This window comes from Piliocolobus tephrosceles, chromosome 10 (assembly GCF_002776525.5).
Source record: "Piliocolobus tephrosceles isolate RC106 chromosome 10, ASM277652v3, whole genome shotgun sequence".
Taxonomy (NCBI): domain Eukaryota; kingdom Metazoa; phylum Chordata; class Mammalia; order Primates; family Cercopithecidae; genus Piliocolobus; species Piliocolobus tephrosceles.
Genome location: NC_045443.1, coordinates 49,564,924 through 49,580,352, shown reverse-complemented (window position 1 = coordinate 49,580,352; position 15,429 = coordinate 49,564,924). Strand labels below are relative to the sequence as shown.

The 15,429-nt window shown below is 52.7% G+C and overlaps 1 protein-coding gene across 1 annotated transcript; it reads left to right on the top strand.

Annotated features, from left to right (window-relative positions):
* Window positions 1-2,781: 2,781 nt before the first annotated feature.
* On the top strand, window positions 2,782-14,995 carry KRT82 (keratin 82). The gene is made up of 9 exons (XM_023211053.3): window positions 2,782-3,272; window positions 5,043-5,251; window positions 7,602-7,662; window positions 8,329-8,424; window positions 8,803-8,967; window positions 11,909-12,034; window positions 12,685-12,905; window positions 13,129-13,160; window positions 13,724-14,995. The coding sequence occupies exons 1-9, from the start codon at window positions 2,862-2,864 to the stop codon at window positions 13,942-13,944; spliced, it is 1,542 nt and encodes a 513-aa protein (XP_023066821.2). The 5' UTR covers window positions 2,782-2,861; the 3' UTR covers window positions 13,945-14,995.
* Window positions 14,996-15,429: the final 434 nt, after the last annotated feature.

Genomic DNA, 15,429 nt, shown 5'->3' with positions numbered 1-15,429 from the left:
TGCTCTGTCGCCCAGGCTAGAGTGCAGTGGCCGGATCTCAGCTCACCACAACCTCTGCCTCCTGGGTTCACGCCATTCTCCTGCCTCAGCCTCCCGAGTGGCTGGGACCACAGGCGCCCACCACCTCGCCCGGCTAATTTTTTGTATTTTTAGTAGAGACGGGGTTTCACGGTGTTAGCCAGGAGGGTCTCGATCTCCTGACCTCGTGATCCGCCCGTCTCGGCCTCCCAAAGTGCTGGGATTACAGGCTTGAGCCACCGCGCCCGGCCTGTCCTGTATTTTTCACCCTTCTTCCTCTCCCACTCTTTCCGTTTGACAATCTATTAATATTGCCTGCTCTTTCTCTTCCAACCTCCCTTTTTCTATCTTCCTGTCTCTGAACATCTCTGTTCCATGTCTTCAGCCGTGGCTGACACTGAAGCTCCTTAAGCCAGGACACCACATTCCCTGCCCCACAGCAGAGGCCCAGGATAGTGCACTCAGAGGAAAGGTGGCTCTTTCTTTGGTGTTTTCCCTCACTCTGAGGGGACACATTGCTGAGCCCCAGAAGGACACAGGAGGAGGTGGCTTGGAAATGGGGATGGGGTAGGCATGGGGTTCTTCTTTGAGGCCTTCACAGGGTGGTTTCTGTATTTCATTTGAAAAGTTATCAACCCCCACCAACGCCTGCCGAAACACATTCCAAAGGCCGGTAGAGATTGTCTACTGCACTGCCGCAGTGAAGACGGAGTTCACTGCTTCCGAAGAAAATCACACCCTTCTCAACTGCCTGTTCCCTTATGCCCCCTAGTTCCTGAACCCACTTTCATAAAATGCCACCAAGCTCTCTAGGTCTTGACTGAGTCCTGTCCTAGCTCACACTCAGAGGGCAACCCTGGACCCGGGGGCTCAGGGAACCGTTGCCTTCCACCCACAATGAATCCAACGAACCACCCTGGCCACTGCTCCTGAGCTCTGGTCCTGGGCTCCAGGAACCCGGCATGCTCACTGAAGCCCTCCTCTGGCCTGGACATAGTGGGGAGACTCTGCTGTGTCCACTGCTGCAGTGACCCCTGCCCTCCGGTGCTGCCCACTGTCTCCCTCACCCGCCCTAGTGGGAATCTGCTCTCTGGTGGGGCCTCTGAGTGTCTCCATCAACATTCACACCATCCTGGGCCCTCTCTGTGGACTCAGTCCAGGGCAGAGTGTGGTCTTCTTCCCCTGACACCCTGCAGTTGAACCCCCTCACCCAACCCTCTGCCTCCCATCGTGGCCTGTGGTCTCGCCTTGCACCCCTCCCCTCTCCACTACTCTGGGGCCCACAGTCAGGACTATGAAAAATGGGACAGGGAGTGTGAAATGTCCCAGTGAGACTGAGAATTTCTGAGGCTCAAGAAACCTTTGAGTCCCAGTGCCCTAATCCATAGGTTGGAAAGTTGAGGGAGAGGGACGACAGGATGTGTTATGGGCAGCAGATTCCCAATTCCTCACTAGGACTTCCCTGCTCTGGAGCAGCATGGCAGGGTGACGTCAGAAGGAACAGGATGGACTCCCAGCTGATCAGCCACAAGCTGTGTAACTTGGGGATGCTGCTCTTAACTGCTCTGCTCCCCATTTTCCTGTCTGTGGCTTAGTAACTACCTCACGGTGTGGTCAGGGAATTAAATGAGACCATGGATGTAAAGAGTACGGAGTGGTCCCAGCACATGGTAAATGCCCAATAAATGTTTATTGTTGTTGTTATTATTATTATTATTGGCTTGATTTTGGCCTGGTAAGGAGTCTCAGTGTGGAAGGGAAAGGCCAGTTGGCCATGGCAAAAGTTTCACTGATGAAATTGATGGAAAGGAGGAGGAAAAAAAGTGAGGTGGGGACTTCAGACATCTCCAAAGATCTGTGTCTGTGACCTGCTGCTGGAAAGAAAGCCTGAATCCCACATCCACCTGAAAATTCCCAAAGGCAACAACTCTCCCCAGAGACATTCTCAGGCCAAAGCTGGCTCTGTTGACCTCAGGGGCACTCAGGCTGGGTTGGGCAGAAGGGGAAAGGAACAGACACATGGAAGCTGAGACCTGATGCTGAAATCATGCCTTTTGGGGACCCCAGAAGCGCTGGGGAGAGCGTCCCTTCCTCTGCCCTTCTCAAGCACCAGGCCTTTCCTCTCGAGTTCCCTACAGCCTTTGTGGACTGATGGGCCCTGTAGAGAAGTGTCTACGCCTGGAGCCTGTCTACCTTCAAGACCCCCATGGGACAGTGGGTCACTGAGCTAGAGCTCAGGAGGGTTAAAGTCTGGCCTGTTGTAGGGAGGCTTCTCCCACCCCAAAAGCCTTCCTCCTGGGAACTTCCTGACTCACCTAGGAGCCCACAGAGGGCACTTGGGTTGGGAGGATCTGCAAAAAAGACTAGAAGCAGCCTTGGGGACATAGTCAGAGCATCCTCAAGTGTATGGGACTTGCCCTGCAATCCCATGGAAGCCGGGGTGTATAATTCAAGGCACACCTCCCTCCTATGAAATGACATAGTCCCAACTCTCTCTTCCCTTGAGGCTGAGCCACTGGATACATGGAACATATCTGTCTGGTTGGCCCCTTTCATCAACCCCACAATCAAGGAAGGAGGACAAATAGGATTTTTATAGGGCCCACCAGCACTGACCATTGGCCCCTTCTCTTTGCTCTTCGCTACCCTAATTATCCACCTTACTACTTAGCACTGCCAATATCCCAAGCTCATAAACCTAGTTTAATGGTGATTTGGGGTTTGGCCCAGTTCAGCCCTCCATCCCCCTACCAGATAAAAAGGGGGAAGCTGAGCCATGACTTGATCATCCTGCCCCCTGTTCTTTCCTCCAGGGCCCCATTTCTCTGCCTCTCTCTCCTGCCATGTCGTACCACTCCTTCCAGCCAGGCTCCAGGTGTGGCGGTCAGAGTTTCAGCTCATACTCAGCTGTCATGCCCCGGATGGTCACTCACTATGCAGTGAGCAAGGGGCTGTGCCGGCCCGGGGGTGGTGGGGGCCTCCGAGCTCTGGGCTGCCTCGGCTCACGGAGCCTGTGCAATGTGGGCTTTGGGAGGCCCCGGGTAGCCTCCAGGTGTGGAGGTACCCTGCCTGGCTTCGGGTACCGACTGGGGGCCGCCTGTGGGCCTTCTGCCCCCATCACCCCTGTCACCATCAATGAGAGCCTGCTGGTCCCACTGGCGCTGGACATCGACCCGACCGTGCAGAGGGTAAAGAGGGATGAGAAGGAGCAGATCAAGTGCCTCAATAACCGCTTCGCATCTTTCATCAACAAGGTAAGGGGGCAGTAGCCCAGGGCCATGGGATGACCCACTGCAGATCTGGGGTCTGGTCTCATTCTGATCCAAGGGAACCAGGAGGAGACTGACATTGAGGAAGCCTCATTTTGTCCAGTGGCCTCTCTCACATTCCATGACCACCAACCTTTGAAAGCCAGTTAGATCAGACTCCACACTAAACATTTCTGCTTCCTTGTCTTTTTAAAAATGTATTATCTTTCCCTGAATATTATCTGACAAAATCACCATTCACCAAGGTTGCCTGAGGTCAGACTGTAAGAGGAACTTCCAAAGCAATACTGAAAGGAATGACCATAGAGGCAGAGAAATGAATGCCCTTCCTGATGAGGCCTTAACAGTAGAACTGCCTTTTGTGTGCCTGAGCTGGGTCACAACCCCTGAGCCCAAAGGTGAGGATGGGCACTGTGACCCCAGAATTTCCCATCAATTTAGGCCTGGGATGAGAGGAAAGCGAACAGTCAGAGCTAGAGGTACAAGGTGATGGTCACGAAAGTCTGACATCTGTCAACCCCAGAGCCACTGAAAGGCTGCTAGGAAGGCATGCCTTCAGAAGGTGCTGAACTGGCCTGCCATCCCTCAGCAGCCCCTGGGCCCATCCCACGCCCCAGGGAGGCTTCTGGCATCAGGATTCATTCCACAGTTTGAGCTCATGTTTCTGGTGACCCCAAGGTTTAGAAGCAAGAGTCCTGGGCCAGAGGTCAGGAGCCCTGGCCACTGGCGTTGACTTTCCTCCTATACCCGGAATCCCCGTGAAAGCCATTCACCTCCTGGCCTCTGGACGATGCTGCCCAGTGAGGAAGGGGAGGAGTGACGGTGGGAGATTAGGGGAGGTAATATATGCCGAAGTGCTTCACAGAGGAACTTGTTTAGGCAAACTTACAGTTTTATTTCTAAAGCTTATTAAGTTCTGGCTATAAACTTATTCCAACAAATGGGCCCTGATTAGCAAAAACATCACACCACCGTCTGTTAGGCTGGGAGCCTCCTGTTGATGTAGCCACTGACCAGAAGTAAGGCAATGCTACTTCTGCAGTTTTCTTGACAGACAATGCACAATATAGAAAATTCCAGAGCAAGGACATTCCCTTTGTCAATGTCCAGCCGGGTGGCCATGGTCAACTTACTCAACTCCTAATCTCAGTTTTCACCTCACGAAACGGGAGGAGGTGGCCAGCAGCTATCCACATTACCGTGACCTGGACTTTTTTTCAGATACAGCCATGTAGGATGCAGCACAGTAAGTGAAAAGAGCTTAGAGTTCCTTGATCTGACTTTTCCACTGAGTGTCCCTAGGCTGTCATAAAGGAAAGCCTTGACCCCCAATCTTCACATCCTCTGACATTAGTGTGAAGTTAACAGAGCCCCTTCCCATACACTGTCCCAAGTAGGAGCTTTGGGAAGCAAAGCAAGGCTTGAAGGGACAGGATGTCTTGATCAAGGTCATGAGGATAGAGACAGGCAGGCAGTGCTGAAACAGGGATTGCCCAGGCCTCTTGGAGAAGTGCTGTCCACTACAACACACAACCTCTGAGTGGAAGACAGGGGTCCACTAGGCTCCCCCAGGCAGGGGAGACACAGAGAAACATGCCCGCAGATGCCAGTCTATGCAGAGACCCTGATTTTTGCAAATCTAGTGCACTGGTAGCCGTGTGTTGGGAGAGAGGGCACAAGCTCATTCCATTGCCCTCTCTAAGCCATGGTCCCCAGGATCTCTGCTGCCTGTTGACATTCCACTCTTGGCTGCAGGTCCGTTACCTGGAGCAGAAGAACAAGCTGCTGGAGACCAAGTGGAACTTCATGCAGCAGCAGAGGTGCTGCCAGACCAACATCGAGCCCATCTTCGAGGGCTATATCAGCGCCCTTCGGCGGCAGCTGGATTGTGTGTCTGGGGACCGCGTGAGGCTAGAGTCAGAGCTCTGCAGCCTCCAGGATGCACTGGAGGGCTACAAGAAAAAGTGAGTCAGTGCTGCTTTCACCCTACTGGGGGACCTGGGGCAAGGGACAGAAACAGTCCGGGCCGGTTCCATTTATAAAATGGGGAGCCTAAACTTAGTTCATTGGGTGGCAGAACAGTTAGGTGGGATCCTGTCAGCAGGGCACCCCACTTGGCACACGGTGGGAGCTCTGAGACTGTGTATTGCCATCTCTCTCCCCACTATCCACCTAAATAAGGCCCTCAGGAACTGTCTCTCTCTCTCTCTCTCTCTCTGTAAAACAAGCTCTTTCATGTGGGGCTTCTGGAGTTCCAGGTTTCGGCTGAAACCGCCTGTTCTGCCTTTGCAGATCCTGAACTACTTCCTGTTCCATAGACAGATCCCAGTCCTCTTCCTTCCTGGCTTTTGTTCCTGCTGCTCCTCCTGCCTGGCACACCCCTTACAGCATCTCTCTGCACCATGTCCAAGCTACCACAGCCCACCTTTTCTCTCACCCCCAACTCTGGCTTCCTGCACAGCCCTTCTGCCCCTTCCCTGCATATCAGGCTCTAGCTCCTTCTGCCTCACTTCCCAGTTCTTTGTGGTTCCTGTTTTCTCTTCTGCTACACTTGCTCCCCCTGAGGACGAGCTCCAGGTCTGATTCACAACTTGGAGTAGGTGGTTGATAAGCATATGGTAATTAAGTGCTTGCAAGAGGCTGAGGCCCAGATAAATTGTCTCACCAGGTCCTGGGCCCAGTGCCCCATGGGAATCCAGTGCCCCATGGGAATCCAGTGCCCCATGAGAATCCAGTGCCCCGTGACAGTCCAGTGTCCTATGGGAGTGCATGTTAGAGGCAGGCGAGTTGAAACAGGTGTCTTTTTATTGAGGAGAAACACGGCAAATATACTGAGAGCAACAGATCATAAGGGTTTGGGTCAGTGGAGTGGAACCACATTGGGGACACTCACTGCAGGTGTCAACCACATGCCTACTCAATGCCAGACAGACACTGTGCTAGAAAGTGTGGGTGCTATGGAAAAAAAAAGGCTAGCTCTTTCCCAGTCCAGTGTGCACAGACCACCTGCACCTACACACAAACAGAGAAGAAGGGGGAGAAATCCCAAGAAACGGAGAAAACAGGGGTCCAGGAAGCCTTCCTGGAGGAGGTGGCCTTTACTCTGGCCCTTGGAGGATAATGGCTCATTCCAATGGCATTATCCTCCATTTTGGAAATGGGGAAAGGACAGGAATGGGTGACAAGGAAGAGGCAGGGCGTGCCAAGTGAAGGGGGCAACTCTAGCAGACTGTGACAGGTGAGATGCAGTGAGGCTGTGGGAGGGGTGGAGGCCAGCCTCTCAGTAGAAGCAATGCCTTTCTTGAGGAGTGAGTAGCAAGGTGAGATTAAGAGACAGGATTTGCAGCTCAAGATGAGAACTTTGGCTTTTAAACATGAGACAATCGGAGAAGGATGAGATCAAACTGGTATTTTAAGAATAATAGCAAACACTTTCACAGTACAGAACCTGTGCCAGGCACTGTCCTAGTGCTCTTCAGGTATTAATGCATATGACATGTTAGCCCACAACAGCCCTGTGAGGCAGGACATAGTGTTATCTATGGATGATGAAGCTGTGCACGATGAGGCAGAAAGGCCAAGTCACTTACCCAACTTGCCTACAGCTTGCATAGGACAGAGCCAGGATTCAAACCCAGGGCACTAGGTCCAGGGCCAGTGCTGCAGCAGTTCTGCTGGGAAAAAAAGAGAGATGGGCATGATGAAGCAGAGCAGCTTTTAATGGATTGATGCTGCTCATCAAACTGAACCCCCTGACCAATTCCCTCTGCCTTAGGAGAATGGTGAGTGGGCTGGGGAGCCCCAGGGAGCTTGAGGAAATAGCCTGGCTGTCTCTGTGGGTCTGGTAAAATGGATAATTGCTACCTCTGCAAATGGACCACAGGTAGAGGCCAGGCTCTGAACCCTCCCAACAAGGAGGATGCACGGGTCAGCTGGGAATTCCAGTAACTCAGAAAAAACAGCCAGGCCAGCAGCACAGCCTTCTTCCACCTTCCCAGGGGAGGCCACTAGGTGAAGTGAACCTCCTCGGCAGCAAGATAGAATGAAGGTAGCCTTAAGGAGGACTTCCCAGAGGAAGACTCATCGCGGGAACAGGCTCCTGAGGAATGGGGAGAAGAGTAAGCTTGAAAAGTGGCTACTCACCCATCTCAAGTGGGTGGAGGAGCTAGAGGTGTCAAGACAGGGCTGGACCTGGGCACTCCCCAGGGCATTCAGTAAGTGACAGGCAGAGTCCCCCTCAAAGGCCTGATGCCAAGATCTCTTCCAAAATCCACAAGCCCGACTAAAGCATTTTTTTCCTGCCCTTTCCATCAGATATGAAGAAGAGCTCTCCCTGCGTCCCTGTGTCGAGAATGAGTTTGTTGCCTTGAAGAAGGTGAGGAGGATGCTCAGACAGGCAGAGGCCCTGAGCTGGACTGCCTTGCCCCAGGCCACCTAGCCCTGAACTGAGTCCAAACGCATCTGCAGCCCACCCACCCTGAAAAAGGGTTTCTCGCCCCTCGGACTCCTGTGCCAGCCCCACTAACCCTGAGAATGAGGAAGGCCAGCCTCCTCTCCCCCGACCTTGTCCCCTTGCAAAAGGCCAGCCATTGGCCTGGCCTCCACTTCCCGACTCATGCAGGCCCAAGCTGGGTTAAAGTCATGTCTACCCCTGCCCGAGCAGCTGGAGATGGGACAGACACCAATGCCAAATCCAAACAAAATCTCAAAAGCTGTGCTGCAAGCCCCCAAATATGACCACAGTCGCGATGGTTCCTCAGACAGGTAGCCAGGTATTTCCAGGCCCAGACTCTGCAAAGCAGGCTCTGAGAGGCTGTTGCCAAGGCTCATTTAAACCCCGCCCCCTTCAGGTCCGTTCCCATCAGGAAGCCAGGCCTGGGGTCCCGGGACTAGGGACCCCTTTTTCTCACCTTGGCTCCATCACCCCTTCACTGCCCATCGGGGGTCTGTGAGGAAAGGTGAGCCCCGCACCTTCCCCCTGCCACCAGCTTGCCTGTGAGGTGGCCCAGCCAGGTCACATTCTGTCCCTGCTCTGCTGCAGGATGTGGACACAGCCTTCCTGATGAAGGCTGACCTGGAGACCAACGCAGAGGCACTCGTGCAGGAGATCGACTTCCTGAAAGGCCTGTATGAGGAGGTACCCACAGCCCTGCCCTTGGGTGGTTAGTTTGGGCTGGAGCCAAGGGAGCGAGAGGGCAGCAGAGTGGCCGTCCGGTGGGTACATTTCAGGGCAAGCATGAGAAGAGGTCCACACTGGAGAGACGGTTCTCAGGCAGTGAGAATCACAGAAGTTGGATCATCCAGGCCATGGCTCACAGGCCCCTCTGGGAAAGTCTCCACCAAGCTCTGGGCAACCAGAGGGTGGGGACAAGGAGTCAGTTGGTGACTGAAGCCCAGAACAGCCATAGCAGAGTTCTATGCACTCTGCTCTGGGAAGGTCAGAACTGGTTCTCCCCTTCTTCTGCCCCTGGAAGCTCAGAGAGCTCACTCCTTCGCACCTGGGTCTTCTCCCTAGGAGATCTGCCTGCTCCAGTCTCAGATCTCTGAGACCTCGGTCATTGTGAAGATGGACAACAGCCGGGAGCTGGATGTGGATGGCATCGTTGCTGAGATCAAGGCACAGTATGACGACGTTGCCAGCCGCAGCAAAGCCGAAGCAGAGGCCTGGTACCAGTGCCGGGTGAGGCCCAGGGGTTGGGGGCAGGGAGACTGGAGAGGTGACAAAGAGACAGGAGAGGGGAGGACCCCCAGACTCCTTCCCTGCAGAAGTGGGTGAGGAGTTAATAAGAGCCACGCCATGCCACAGACACAGGGAATCCCATAAAGCCCAGCTGCTTTGTTTCTGCCAGGCCCCAGGCCACATCCCTGCAGAGCACGTGGGGGGACCCCTCCTTCCCCGGACAACCTAGGCCTGTCATCAGGGTGCCAGGGCGCCTGGCTGTTTGTACCTGAAGACTCACCGGAAGTGCTCCTGTAGGCAGCATTCAATAAATACTAATTGGTGGTGATGGCAAAGAGGGCTCTAAGCTTCGAGGCGTGGGAGGAGGCTGGTAGCATGTGGTGGCTACTAATGGTAGAGCAGAAACAGTGATTAAGATGGCCTCAGACTTAATAACTAGGGGCTTGCTTGGAGGGCAGGGGGGCCCTAAGGGTAATTAGATTTAACAAATATCATCAGCTCAGCCTCTCTTGCCCTGCCTATGAAAGGCACCAAGCATGCATGCACTCATTGGCCCACTCATTCAACACTGTGTATTCAGCATCCATCACGTGCCAAGCACAGTTCTAGAAGCTGGAGACACAGCAGGGAACAGAATAGACACTAGTCCTTGCCTTCATGTCACTTTCATTCCTGAGACAAGTTGGGGGCCAGGGTGGGGTTGAAGGGGCAGGGGGATGGATGATAAACAAGGCACATAAGTGCAGTGGATGTTTGTTAGATGGTGGTACCAAGTGCTAGGAAGAAAATAAACCAGGGGAAGGGTAGGGAGGGTGGCCAGCAAAGATGCGCTTCCCAAACCAAAACACCAGCTAGCAGGAAGTGATTGCAAAGGTGGAGCAGCAGGTAAAGGGAGTTTGATGACAGAGGAAACAAATTGTGTCTGCAAAGGCAAAGATGTTGTCATTTGATCCAATCTTGAAGGACAAATAAGATTCAATGGGCAGATGGGGGGAGGGTGTGCCAGGCTGAGCAGCGGGTGCTAGGACACAGTAGCAGAAAGCGAGGGGCCTGGAGTGCCAAGTGCTGTGGAGATCGGGCTGGAGCGGTAACTTGAGGCCAGGTCACAGTACACCTGCAGGGCTATGCCGCGTCATTTGGCTTTGTTTTGAAGGCAGCCGGTGCCACTACCCGGGGAGCGCCCAAAGTGATGCTCTACCTATTTTCTGGAGCTCCATGGTGGTTGGAAGTGTGAAACCTGACCTGGAGTCAGCTCCTGGTGAACCCGTCTGTGGCCCACCCACGGCCAGGTTTCACTCTGGCTGGCCCGTCCTCTGGTTGCCCCTGGCAACCTCCATCAGCTAGGTTGGGTTCAGGATTATAACCACTTCATTTTCCCATCCTGCTAAGTCAGAATTGTAGAGACAATTCTATTAGTTAAGGATTGCATTTGGCTACCAGGATCAGAAATTCTAAAAAAAAAAAAAAAAAAAAAAAAAATAGTAAAAATAATTTTTTACTTTTTTCTCAAGTAGCTTGAAGTACAAAATAGACTGCTCAGGATGACATAGAGGTTTTGTGACACCATCAGGGACCCAGGATCCTTCTAGCTCACCATTCTGCCATCTGTAATACATGCTTCACCCTCTTGGTTGCCTCACGTTCCAAGACAGCTGCAGCACCTCCAGTCTTATATGTTTATGCCAGGCAGCAAGGAGAACAGAGTGGGAAAAAAGCAGCTGGGTCATTCCCTCCTTTAAAGAGCTTACCCAGAAGCCCTGCCCAGCCATGGCCATAGATCTCATTGATAGGAAAGCTGAGAAATATTCTCTTATCTGGGCTCATTGTTACCCTAAATAAAAGCAGGGTTCTGTCTGGTTCTGGGTTTTTGTTGTTGTTGTTGTTTGTTTTTTGAGATGGAGTCTTGCTCTATTGCCCAGGCTGGAGTGCAGTGAGTGGTGCAATCTTGCACCACTGCAACCTCTGCCTCCCAGGTTCAAGTGATCCTCCTGCCTCAGCCTCCCAAGTAGCTGGGATTACAAGCATGCACCACCATGCCCAACTAATTTGTGTATTTTTAGTAGCGAAGGAGTTTCACCATGTTGGCCAGGTTGGCCAGGCTGGTCTTGAACTCTTGACCTCAAATGATCTGCCTGCCTCGGCCTCCCAACATGCTGGCATTACAGGCGCCAGTCACTGTGCCCAGCCAGGGGTTCTGTTTTAAGAAGAGAAGAATGGATATTTATTGGGCAACTGCAGACTTTCCTACTGTAACCAAATAACAAAAGAGCCAATGAGTGTGATTATGTGCTTATCTCTCGTTTTGCATTTTCTATATAATACGCTCCCACCCACTATTAGAAAAATCTAAAATCAGCTAATTTTTTAAAACTTACAACTGTAATCTGTACACACTATTCAGAAATTGGATTCAGAGTGCAAAGGTTTTAATAAAAAAGTGTTACCTCAAGGTAGGACATAAATTGCATTTTGTTTTTTTATTGTTTTTAGGGAAAACATACAAATGTTTTCATCCTGATGGGCAGACCCATCCCAGTGGGCAGTCCTTGGTCTGTTAGGCAACCCAGGCGGAGCACAGAAACCCCTTCCAAGGTCCAGAGGCATATCTAAAAGGGAGAGAGCCCTCGGGAGAACTTGGACTCTGGGACAGAGAAAAGGACCAGACACAGAACAGCTAAACAGAGGAGGGGATCTCAGAGGTTGGAGAATAATCTAACAAGCCTGGAACTGGGGATGGGGTGAGATGGGAATCAGGAGCAGCCCACATAAAGGACCCCAAAATTGCCAAGAAGTGGAAGAAGGTAAAGGAGCAGAACCAGTATGAGAACCAGAGAGCACCTGAACTAGGAAGTCATGGGAGAAAAGACTGGGAACAGTGAGAAAGGAGGCTAGGAGACACCACCTTGCCGTGCCTGCGGCTCTGACTTCTCTGTCCTGGCAGTATGAGGAGCTAAGAGTCACAGCTGGAAACCACTGTGATAACCTCCGCAACCGTAAGAACGAGATCCTGGAAATGAACAAGCTGATCCAGCGGCTGCAGCAAGAAATTGAGAATGTCAAAGCCCAGGTGAGGCCGGGGAGGACCTCCTCGCTGCGAGAGGCATCTTAGGCTGACTGCCAGTCTGTGCTGTGCAGGCGGGTTCAGGCCCTGCTGTGAGTGCTGTTGAAGAGCGAATAAACTTGTGCTGCCTTGCTCAAGCAGAAGCAAGCCCTTTCTACAAAAGGGCTGACCCACAGCAGGATGAGCAGCCACAGGAAATAGTCAGGTCCCCAACAGAAATGAGGTGACCAACATCAAAGATGAAAAGCAAGGATGGTTCACTAGGTGTAAGGATAGAAAAGATGTTCTCCATGGTCCCTTCAGACCCAAAGACTGTGATTCTGTGATCCTGAAATTCAAGGTGACTCTGAATTATTCATAAAATCGGACCCACTCCATTCTCCTGGGCTAGGGAAGACCAGCTAGGCATTTAAAACCTATTAGCCCCACAGAAATTCTCAGCATACTTAAGAGGAAAATCCCAGCTCTCTTGGAGGTATTTTAGACAGAAAACCCATCCCAGTTCCCTGGAGGAACCAGATGTCACAATCCTAGGATGAAGCTTGCAGCAAATGTGAGCCTGGCACATAGCCACCCCCATGTTCTCTCTGTTCTTCTGCAAGTCTGGCTTGGGGCTCCAGGGCCCCCAGTGATGCTTTTCTGTGCCCCTCCAACAGCGCTGCAAACTTGAGGGTGCCATAACCGAGGCAGAGCAGCAGGGCGAGGCGGCTCTCAACGATGCCAAGTGCAAGCTGGCAGGACTGGAGGAGGCTCTGCAGAAGGCCAAGCAGGACATGGCCTGCCTGCTCAAGGAGTACCAGGAGGTGATGAACTCCAAGCTGGGCCTGGACATCGAGATCGCCACCTACAGGCGCCTGCTGGAGGGTGAGGAGCACAGGTGAGCTCCTCTGGGGGCGGGGGGTCAAAGATGGGCACCAGGTGTGACCATCACCCAGCCCTCTGGCAGCGGCTGCTAGTATCTCTCACCTCTGTCCCCCACCCCAGTCATTGAAAACCCACAGCAGCATATGGCCCACAGTAAGGGCAGGAGCAGGGAGATGCTGCATTTACCTGCATCTGTTTGATGTAGTTACCTGTCTTCTTTATTTTCACATCCCCAGGCTGTGCGAAGGCATCGGGCCCGTGAATATCTGTAAGTAGATGAGCTGTGCCCCACTGGCTCTGGGGTCTTGGGGATTGATCTCTCCAATACAGGCAGTCCACACCACCCCTTCCCAGACCTCTGATGCCTCCCCTACCCCAAAGGAAGAGCTCTGTCTGCCGTGAGCTCCCAGGCTGATGGAAAGGGCTATCCAAATATTTTGGGAGTCAGACTAGGAGCAGATTTGCAACAGCATAATCCAAGTGCTTGGGGGCCCAGAAGCCACAAAGAACCACCCTGACAAGAGGATGCTCTTCTAGAAGAAGAGGATTTGAAGCAAGCTCGGGAAGGAGGGACCAGTAGAAACTGAGAAAGAGTGAAGCTGAATCTGGCCTGGCCTCACCCAGGCTCTAGGGAAAAGAGAGAGGTGCATGGGGACCTTGCAAATACTTTGTGTGACTAGGGTGGGAGACACAGAAGCTGGAGGCTGGAATGGGGTGTCCGTAGAGGTGAGTGGCAGCAGGTGGGAAGAACGGCCTGGCTGAGGGGTTTCAGGGCAGTACACTGAGAGCCACACCGTGTGGGACCCTGAGCACCCCTTCCTGTTCCCACAGCGGTGAGCAGCTCCAAAGGCGCCATCCTGTACGAGCCATGTGGGGTCAGCACGCCTGTCCTCAGCACCGGCGTCCTCAGGAGCAGTGGGGGCTGCAGCATCGTCGGCACTGGTGAACTGTATGTCCCCTGCGAGCCCCAGGGGCTACTGAGCTGTGGGAGCGGGCGTCACTCCAGCACAAAACTAGGGGCTGGGGGTAGCTCCTCCAGTCACAAGTGTTAGCACAATCCCAGACATCCAGGAGACAGGGCCCCAGCCCCATGGCCCTGGATGTCACACTCCCACCAGGGCTAAAGACAAGGATGTTCCAAAACCCCACCTCCCTGTATTGACTCCACATTCCCCTCCAGTGTTCCCTCCTTGGGAACTGAGCTGCCCCTCGGACCCCTCCTTTGCCTCATGAGTCACCTTCCACTCAGCTGTGTGCAGACTCTCAGCTAGGCCAGGACGGTGGGGATGGACAGCAGAGAAAGAGAATGCGTTGCTCCTAACCCCAGAATGGCAATAACTCCCAGAAGGTCAAATGGACACACCACAGTTCTGCTCTGTGGATCATCCCATGGAAGTTTCCTCACAAAGCCAGCTCCTCTCCCACCACAGGCTCCACACTGCCCTTACTTCAGGCTCTCATGCCCCTAAGAAGAGTGAATTTCCTTTAACACCACCTGAAACATGCACCACTGCAAATATCAAAAGGAGACACCCCCAAATCTCACTCTGAATTCCAAAGTCAAGAGCCACGATTTCAGGATCTGTCAGGACCTGCCAATGTCCTCTCAGCACAGAGAATCAAACGGTGGCCTTTGGGCAGTAGATTTACTGTCTCAGGTATGTTGAACTCAAACTATGAGAAAAAATCTTTCTCCTGAGCTCACATTGGCAGGTGATGTCAGGCAAATGCCTAGAACAAAGGGCAAAGGGATATGGAATGTTTACTGGACAGATGGAAAACCAAAAACAGATATCATTTAGTCAATGGAATCAGTCCCGCCTCCACCCAACCCCTTCTGTACATAGTCACCCCTTCCTGTTCCCCCTCCCTTTAGCTCCTCTTGCTTTGGGTCTGATATGACAGTGATGTGTGGCTGCCCCAGCTGACTTGGAGGCCCTGGGCTCAGGAGCTCATAGACAGAGGAGTGAGTGGGCTGACTCCACCTCCCAGAAGTCCCTCTTACCAAGCCCTGTCCCACTGGGTCTCCAGGGCCTCTGTCCTGAGCGTCTGGGCTTCTGTTCAAAATAAACCTACTCTGTTCATGGATTATAGAAATCAGGATTATTTACTGTGCTCTGTGGAAAGTGTGATAAGGCTGAGGGGGAACTGGTGAGCAGCTTTTGGGGACTGGAGGTTCGGGAACAGAAATGAAGAATATTACACAAACAGAAACACTACATGTAAATAATTTGCAAATGGCCTGTGGAAGAAATAGGGCTCCATACAAATCACACTCAAAACCTGCACATCACACCCCAGTGGTTCACAAGTCACTTGCCATGTTAAAAACCACGAGCCCGTTGCACACAGGCCTCCTCACTCCATGGTGCCCTATATACACCCTAGAGAAAATCCATGGGGTCCTCTATCATGTCTAGACTTAGCAGCCCCCAAGCCCTGAGTTCTGTCCCTATCCAGAACCATTCTCAGTGCCTGGACTCCCCCAGCTCCAGGAAAGCAGTGAAGATGGTGGCCACCCACGGTTTGAGGAGGAT